This window comes from Coptis chinensis, chromosome 7 (assembly GCF_015680905.1).
Source record: "Coptis chinensis isolate HL-2020 chromosome 7, ASM1568090v1, whole genome shotgun sequence".
Taxonomy (NCBI): Eukaryota; Viridiplantae; Streptophyta; class Magnoliopsida; order Ranunculales; family Ranunculaceae; genus Coptis; species Coptis chinensis.
In genome coordinates, this window is record NC_141462.1 from 59483387 (window position 1) to 59492909 (window position 9523).

Sequence of the window (9523 nt, forward strand, 5' to 3'; positions counted from 1 at the left end):
TATACTTATAAGTATACTTTAACTCACCTACAATTTTTTTTCTTTCCTAATGTGATCCTAATACTGCATATTGTGTGTGAAGCTAAAACCATGTTATAGTGCATATGAAAGCAATCCAGAATTAGCTGTAGAGTCGCTTTCATCTTCATTGAAGCGACCAGAAAGTGTTGTGCCTAAGGAGGTGCATGGTGATCGAGACACCAGTGAGACTTCAGGTAATTTTTTAACTTTTATGTTACTACATTTTGTTTTGGGCTGAAATGCTTGATGACTATTGCTTGAGTAGTGTTATTGAAATTTGTTATGATGATGGTTTGTAGGCTACATCAGGGGCAAGGCACCTGAAAGGTGACGTGTCGGTCTGTCGGATAAACTTTTGCAAGCAGTAACTCTCTTTCACTGGTGATTGTTAGTATAATATATTCTTGCTTATGTTGTGTAAATATACACTTACCTAGATTGTTCATTACTGAGAACTAGAAACCAAGAGTATAAGCTACCAAGAGCATATTTTTCTTTTCATGATGAATACAAGATACTTATCCGGTAATGTTTTTGCTTTCTTGATCGCCTTATTTTTATGTTTAGCTCTATTCATGATATTAACAGCTATGAGAGGATAGATTGAAGATGAATGTGAATGGTTAGTGTATTATTCTTAGCTTGATCGTACAAACCTCACACTTCCATTAAAATTTGAATCATATAATAGCAAAACTATATACCTCATCATTTTAAGTAATTCTTTAAGATCTAAGATGTGTAGAGTTGAAAGTATATACCATACACTATATACCTCATTGCTTATATAGTATTGTTAGGTCGATGGTTCATATTTAGATGGTTAGATGTGTCTTGCTTTTGAGTTACTCTTTTCATGCCATGTCTTACATGCTCTCATAAAGAGATCAAGTAATATCTAATGCTAGCGTTTCTTATATACCTTACCTTTTCTAATGGTTATACTTTTTATTTGGGCATATCTTTAAGGCACTATTATGAGCTTATTGTGTGTTACTTAGGGATTTAATCCATGGCTTAGGAAAAATCAGCAAAAACAATTATTAAAATAATCGAATACCGCAAAAAGATGGAATATAATCCAACTTTTGTCTGATTTGCAAGTCCTTCAAAGTTATGCAGTTGCAGTTAAGGATCTCAAGGCTACTCCTTAAAGATTTATTTATTTAGTAGAAGTTTTTAGTTATTAGTTTTTCTCATTCTCTTATGACAATTGTGGGGTAATTAATGTATCTTTCTGATTCAAATTTAAAGGAAGCAATTATTCTTCAATTCCTATTTTTGCTATGTTGAGTATGGTCTTTGACTCAAATTTATAATAAATAATTGCAATTTTTTTTCTCACATTCTTTGCATGGTTCGTCTATAGAACCAGATGACATATTTTGTTAGATTATTTCAGTTGTCACTTTGTAAAAAAGTGATCATACATACTCTTTTTAATACATTAAATTTGTCATCCACGTGTATAACACCTGCTTTTTGCTAGTTGCTATAAAGTTTATTAGTTCTTATCAGGTATGTACTAGATTAGAAGTAAACATTTACAGACCCATTTCTTTTCTTCCTTCACTTTCACACCAATAGCTTATACAAAGCTAGTTGAGAGAAATCAAAAGTTCTCTAATTACCATCTATCCATTTTCAATTTCTCTACAAGCCTATATTCTAATAAACACATAAATTAGAGTAGAAGTTCTCAAGAGGTAGTTGTTTGAATCTTTTTCTCACGACAAAGTGAGATTCGAATTTTGTCGACTTGATCAAAAGGTGAGTCTTTAAAGAAAAATCGTGTTTAACGTAGTATTCATTTTATAGGTTTTATTGTACTACTAAGATATTGTATAAGATATTGTATGGGTGGTTTTATTATTTGTGATAGTTGGTATTGGATAGATTAGTGGCAATTGTGAATTCATTATGGATTTGGTGAGAAACTTATACTCAACTCCTTTTGGTTTAGTAAATGGGTATTGAACAAAAGTTTCTAACATAAGGTCTATGCTTATGGATAATGACAACTTAACTAGTAGGAGTAGCAGGCATAGCATACATGGAATGTAGGTTGGGCAAGGGTATTAGGGAAGACTATGGACGTTTTGGAACTGTAATAGTAGTGTTAAAAATCAGAATATGATTTAGATTTTATTTATATTTGATTAAACTTATTATAGTTATTAAGACTTGTTTTATTTTTCTTTGTAGCAATGGGTCCTCAATCAAAGAATGTGAAGAATGTAGTGAAAACTACATTCAAGGGTGTGAAGAAGTTGTTAGGCGGTAGTTCCTTTAGTGGTGACGCAGTTGAAAGAAAGAGATAAAGGGGAGAGGGCTTATCGGCATCAGTGCATAGAAGGGACCACAAAGAAAAAGTGGTTCCTGAGGTTTTTTAAGTTCATTCATCAAGTGAAGATAGTGTAGATAGCGATAACAATATAGGTTTAGATGTAAATATGGATCATGGGAAGAGTATAATGGAAAAAGAGAGTGAGGAGGGTGATGAAGAGAATGACAACTTAACATGAAAACTATTAGAAAAGTCCGAGCCAACTTAACACCTTCTGGATGGGCCCATAACAACCCCGTTATTTTCTCGATATTCTCATCCTCTCTCAACTCCTCAAAATAATGTTTTTTTGCTAACAACTCACGCAATCTCTGCAATTGTGTGAGACCGTTCATATCCAATCTCCTCACCTTCTACCTTGCAGTGTAGACTTGGGATACTAGATATGTTTTCATGATACCTATTCTTGATGGAATCCAAAATTTGTTTAGGCTTTATTCCACACTTACTCATCTCTGACAAGTACTCGAACTCTAGAACGGTCAGACGAGTAGCAAATGCATGTCCTTCAAGGGTCTTCGCCAATACATGGTTGTGAATACCATTTCTAACTTCTATTTTCCAACTATCGACAGTGCCGCATTGGAAAACACCTTTTAACTTTAATAGACATCCCGATTTCTTGGTTCCCGACCTTCTCTTATTAGCCCTCCCTTCGCCTTCCTTCTTGTGTGACCGATACACACCCGAGCACTCACAACCCAAATTCAATCTTGCTACTCGGTTTCCCTTACCATACTCTGACTTTTCAATGACTACAACCACATTAACTTGTTTTCCTCTAGCGGTTGCCCAACCAATTGCCTCGCTACGTGTATGGAAGACCTAAACACATAAAAAAACAACAACTATTATTAATACACTAATAAAATTACATTTAAATTTTTTTTAAAAAAATGAAATAAATGCCTACTCTATCATACCTTTTCCGCAGTAAAAATTTTTGTTGTATCATTTAAAATCGGTTGACAATCCACGTCATTCGAGTTTGCAGAGGATCGGTTATCGGATAGCGGCAAAGGATCCTACATATAGAATAAAACAATAGTCTAAAATAATTTGTGTAATGAGGGATTTCAAAGTCACCAAAGAAAATGAACTTCTCACTAAATTTAGTCCAAACGACCCAGTCATGTAGTTCCATAGAGGATTCAAACAACCCAACCATGTAGTTCCTTAGAGGGTCCAAACGACTTAGTCATGTAGTTCCATTGAGGGTCCAAACGACCCAGTCATGTAGTTCTATAGAGGGTCCAAATGACCTAGTCATGTAGTTCCATAGAGTCCCCAAATGACCTAGAGGTGTCATTTGGGCTCGGGTTCTAAATGTTGTTGATTCATTCATTCAAGTGTTTTGCATTCATTCATTCATTTAATCAATCAAGTGTTTTGCATTCATTCTAATCAATACTCTCTTGTAGATTCATTCATTCATTAATTCAATCAATCAAGTGTTGTATATTCATTCTAATCAAGTGTTACCTCATTATTTAAGTTTGCTTGTTTTTGTTGTCGACGATTTCTTGGCATCTCATTTGCTCGACTAGTCGCATCTTCTATTTCTTCAACTTTTTCACCTTCACCTTCAACATTTTGTGCCACTTCTTCACTTTCAACATTTCTTCTATTTTCTCCTTCTTTAATTTGTTGTTACACCTCAATCATTATCTCAAATGCTTCTTCTCCATCTTTGTGTTCCATTTAGGATTTTGATTGGGTATTCTATGTAGAGAAACTTGAGTATTCTATGTAAGGAGTAAGGATTTTGATGAAAAAATGAGTAAGGAGTAAATGAGAAACTTGAGTATTCTATATAGAGATATTTGAAATTTTAATATATTTCAAATAATTGAGTGAAATATGTTTGTAAACCCCAAACCCTGAACCCCAAACTAGTTTATTATTCACAATTGAAAAAAATGGAAAATAACAAGTTTAGATATAAAACAAATTATTATTTTAGATTTGGATAATTGCGTGAAATATGTTTGAAATTAAATTTTTTTTATGTCGGTACGAAATTTGTAAACCCTGAATCCTAAACCCTAAACTCCAAACTAGTTTATGATTCACAATTTGAAAAAGAAAATGAAAAATAACAAGTTTAAATATAAAACAAATTATTATTTCGAATAATTAAGTGAAATATGTTGGTACGAAATTTGTAAACCTTAAACCCCAAACCCCAAAACTAGTTTATGATTCACAATTTGAAAAAGGAAATAAAAAATAACAAGTTTAGATATAAAACAAATTATTTTTTCGAATAATTACGTGAAATATGTTGGTATGAAATTTGTAAACCCTGAACTCTAAACCCCAAACCCCAAACTAGTTTATGATTCACAATTGCAAAAAATATATGAAAAATAACATGAAAAATAACAAGTTTAGATATATAAATAAAAATATGTATTATTTTAGATTTTAGCATGTTTGATTACTTTATTTTAAATTTTGGCATGTTTGATTACATGTTTTAACTTGGTTATATAACTATGTCATAACAGATAAATAGTGCAGAATGCATGTAATTGTGTTGGTGCAACTAATTGTGTTGTTCCTAACCCAATTTTTTAAATCGGATTTCAATTTTGCTAATTCAATTGGGATGTATTGATAATTGATCATTACTAATTCAATTTTGCAGATCATTGTTTAAATAAATTATTGTACAATTATGATCGATTAATGATTTTGTTTTATAAGAAAAGTGTAATTGGTATTTATGTAATCAATTTTTATTGGTTAATCGGGCTAATCATTTGTTAATCAAAAATTTCTTTGGTTAATCAGGCTAATCAATTATTTTAGTCCAAACGACTCACATAGGTTGCCCCATAGTAGCCCCAAACGATTCAGCCATACCGTTTGCATGTAATACAATGATATGTTCAACCCGTTTGAGTGTACATTCAAACGATATGGTGGTACCGTTTGAGTGTATACTCAAACGACATGGTGAGACCGTTTGAGTGTACACTCAAACGACCACGAGATTTCGTTACGGCGAGACCGGTTAAATTGGTTGTTGGGCCTGGGCTTTGATAGCAAACTTGTAAATGTTTTTTTTTTTTTTTGGGTTGTCCAATCCAATTTATTGAGTGCCCAATGAAACTACCAATTAAAATTAAAAGAGTAACGAGTTGTAATAAAGTCCCTTTTCTTGTCTGCTTAGGGATGTCCAAACGGGTACCCGACCCGGCCCGAACCCGATTTTTCGGGTTTTGAACGGGTATCGGGTTACCCGGGCCCGACCCTGTTCTTTGCGGGTCGGGTTCGGGTTCGGGTATTTGTTGGATACATGTGACCAAACCCTACCCTAACCCTAATTTATATTTGCGGTCGGGTTCGGGTTCGGGTTTCGGGTATAGTAAAACCCAAATATATGAAATAAAAAGAATATTAAATCTCTTCATCGGGAACGTCATTTTCAGTTATTAGATCTCAAGAAAAAACCTCTTTTTCATCTAATTAATCAAAAGCCATCTTCTTTTATTGGATTTGATATGTTTAACTTTAACATCGTAAAAGCTACCCAACAAGCCATCAAAGATTCAAAACACACGCGATTGCATTTTTTGAAAAGCAAAAAAAAGAAAAAAACCAAGAAAGCGTTAATTCCAAGACAATAACTCAATAAGATTGATGGTTTTTTGGGAGTTTCGACTTCTGGTGGTGGTGTGAATCGACTGTTGATTTGACAATAAGATTGATGTTTTTTGGAGTTTCGGTTTCTTGTGGTGGTGTGAATCCGACTGTTGATTTGCTTTCGGCCTTGGTGACCACATTTAGAAAGAGATATTTTTGAGGTGCCGCAAATTTTTTCGAAAGTGAATGCAAACTTAAGAAGACCATCAAACCCACCAATCTCTTCTTCATCATGAGCGTGTGATTGGGTTGTCTTGTTCTTGGGGAGTTGTTGGGGGAAGAGAGAGAGAAAGTAAAGCGGTACGGCCAAAGGTAATTTGTCTTGAAGACCAAAAGTAAATAGTAATGAAAGCAAGCACTAAAAGTTTGTTGAAGATAAATAGATAATAAATGAAAATATAGTTGTTGGGAATTATGGTCCGGTTCGGGTTCGGGTTCGGTTTTGGTCGGGCATTTTACCCTATATAACCGGGTTTTGGGTTCGGGTTCGGTCCGGATATGGTTTCGGGCTTTTAACCCTTTTAATCCGGGTTTAGGGCCAAATTATCGGGTCGGGTTGGGGTCGGTCCGGTTTAGATAGTGTGACCAAACCCGACCCTATGTATTTCGGTCTGGGTTCGGGTTGGGTTTTGTCGGCTCGGGCAGGGTTGGTCGCGAGTTTTTTTCGGGTTTTGGGCGGGTTTCGGGTTTCGGGCAGAATGGACATCCCTATGTCTGCTAGCCTCTTAGAGGGGTAGCTCGGTAGCATTTCTTAAAGTATAAAGCCCATAAGATGATAATAAACACAGTGAAGATAAAGTCGGACATCACGTGATAGAAGCAGGCAAGCAGCTTTCAGCGTTTTTGTCTTCAAATTTCAAAAATAATATCAAACACCATGGGCCTTTCATTTTCTTCATAAATGTAAACCTCCGTAATATTTGTTAGAAACTACTACTACTCTAATATCTTGTCACCAAGAACCAGATCAACGGTGGCACTTTATGATCAATTCTTGATATTTAGGAAATGTACGCATCTATATGGCTGTATGAGCAGACGAGCGGTTAAAAGGAGACCAAAAGGGCAGTAAGACAAAGGAAATGCACTTGGAATTTGGAAATATATATAAAACTGATACATGTGATAAGGGGAAGACTCCAAGTCTGTACATTGGTTTCCTATTAAACACTTTAGCAGCTTTGTATTTTTTCCAAAGTCCAGATTCCCCTTCTTTAGACCAATCTAACATTTTCTCTACTCCAGTAATTGTTGTGAAATCTGGCATTCAGTTTCAAGTATCTTTGTCATAGCTTTGGTATTTGGTTCTGAGGTTGTTGAGAACTCTAAAGTTACTTTTCCATGGGGAACAGGGAAGAACAAAGAAATACAATGCTGGATGATGGCAAGAAAGATAGAAAATGGAGGTGGGTGCCTTTACATTTTTATATTTGTTCCAGCTTTAACTATTAGTCTTCACTTATTTTGATGTGTGCCCATAGGGAGAAGATTTTAGAAGAAGACCCTGGTTTATGGACAGTAGAGTGTTTAAGGGGAAGATTACTAGCAGAGAGAGTCGCTTCGAAAGCCACAAAACAGAATGCTGAACTCATGGAGAACAAAGTTTGTTTTGCTCTATTTTTCTTTTTTTAGATATATTATTCATATGCTTGCATTCATACGTAACTTGCTTTCATGTTCTTTGCAAAACTATAGATTTATTTTTTTATTTAAGATTGAATGGATCTGTAGTTCACTTTATGATATATATAAGTCTCTGTGGTTCAACAGTTAATAGAGCTAGAACAAAAGTTGAAATTAGAGCTTAAACTAAGGAACAAAGCTGAACAGAAGCTAAAACTCCTAATGGGAAAACTAGAATCTCTCAAAATATCGACTGTTGGACTATATTTGAGTTCGGTAGACACTGAAGATTACAGTAGCTCATCAACAGCTTCTTCAAGTATTACCACAGTAGATGAAATCACGCCAGTTTGCCAAAAGGAGAAGTTGATGAAATGCAGCACTGAAAAAGAGATGTGGGACACGACTGATTCAATGTCGGCATCAAGAGTCTCCGAACACAATTATTCAGAGCGCAGCAATGCCGATTTAAGCCCTCACGCACATTCAATAAGCTCCTCGAGGAGTTCTTGTGTTTCCTGTGAAACTGATGATAGGAATACTTGTTTGCAAGAGACCAACAAAATGTCTGTCCAAGTGAAGAGTGGATGACAAATGAGCTCAGGTACATAATTGAAAGCTCTCCTCCTTTTCCAATCTACAAATTCAATGAAATATTATTTGTCGACATAACCTCTATACAGTATACATGTAATTCAGGAGAAGCCCATCCTTGTTTCAATTGTATACAACTTTCTGCGGTTAGAGACTGCTAACTTTTCTCTTAAATCTAACTCCAGGCAAATTGTGAAAAGAATTCTGGTAGAGAAAGAACGAAGTGGAGCATATGCACAAGGCACTAGCAATAGTTTCTACGAATGTGTGGCCTACTAGACAGAGTTTTGAGTCTCGTACCAACAACCATGATGTTTTCTAAGACATGGGAGAGCAACTTCACAATTCTGTAGGAGAAAGCAATGTCAACAGATCTCCTCCACCTGTGTTTTGCCTGGTGTTTAAGTTAGAATTCAGCTTTCTAAGTCACTGATGTTATATATGGTACCAAGAATAAGGCACCAATCTTAATAAAAGTCTGTATTACTCTGGAGTTTAATAAAAAAGAACTGCTGCTAGTAGGAGTTCGTATAAAGTTGCAATCCAGTGTGACTCCTGATTTTAATCTTTAGCAAATGGAATACAGGTATCCAGACGCAAGTACCATTTTTACCACTGTGTTTATTGAGGCTTGATTGTGGCGATGAAGATATTTGATAATATAAACTATGCGGCTGAACGGATTGTGGAGCTTCTTTAATCGTCGTTCTTTCTATTGGAGGAGTTTCTTGTCCCAATTGGTTAATCCTCTCAAGTATTTCTCAAAGTTAACATGCCATAACCAATTAAAAAGTAACACTGTTTCCATTAAGTGTCATAGTGCACACTGCAGAGTGCAAACCTTAAAACCATAGCCTTTTCCGGAAATGTGCAAGTTTATTTAGGTTGTGAAGATTTTCTTTGTCAACGAACTCAGGAGCAGAGGAGCTGATTGTCTAAGAAACTGCATGGTTGGCTAAATCACCCTAGTTTTGCTCGATGATGGGGTTAAAGACTGGTCCTCCTGACTTTCACCCTCATTATGGTTTGATGACTCTCAACCCCAATGACTGCTCTGAGAAATGATTCTTTTGTTGGGATATTTGGCCTTTACAAAGCCAATGAACATTTATTGATTATACATGATGATGTTTAATTAAATACATGAATCTTATTATTATGCATATGGGTGAACTAATATCATATGATAAAACCATAAGTTCCATAGGTAATAGAATTAGAACAATCAAGCATATGAAGAGTCATATGCGGAAGATTTGATTGTATCTATTTACCTAGAATAGTCAC

General features: G+C 35.1%; 1 protein-coding gene across 1 annotated transcript; it reads left to right on the top strand.

The window, feature by feature from the left end:
- The first annotated feature begins 6808 nt into the window (after positions 1-6808).
- LOC147488184 (uncharacterized) lies at positions 6809-8782 on the top strand. The gene is made up of 4 exons (XM_086571442.1): positions 6809-7425; positions 7501-7621; positions 7790-8246; positions 8422-8782. The coding sequence occupies exons 1-3, from the start codon at positions 7361-7363 to the stop codon at positions 8231-8233; spliced, it is 630 nt and encodes a 209-aa protein (XP_086427568.1). The 5' UTR covers positions 6809-7360; the 3' UTR covers positions 8234-8246; positions 8422-8782.
- The last annotated feature ends 741 nt before the right edge of the window (positions 8783-9523 follow it).

Excerpts from the sequence above, each read along its gene's own strand:
- LOC147488184 (XM_086571442.1), top strand. The coding sequence starts at position 7,361 with ATGGGGAACAGGGAAGAACAAAGAAATACAATGCTGGATGATGGCAAG. Across the intron at positions 7,426-7,500 it reads AAGAAAGATAGAAAATGGAG|GGAGAAGATTTTAGAAGAAG; the intron begins GTGGGTGCCTTT and ends GTGTGCCCATAG. Across the intron at positions 7,622-7,789 it reads CTGAACTCATGGAGAACAAA|TTAATAGAGCTAGAACAAAA; the intron begins GTTTGTTTTGCT and ends GTGGTTCAACAG.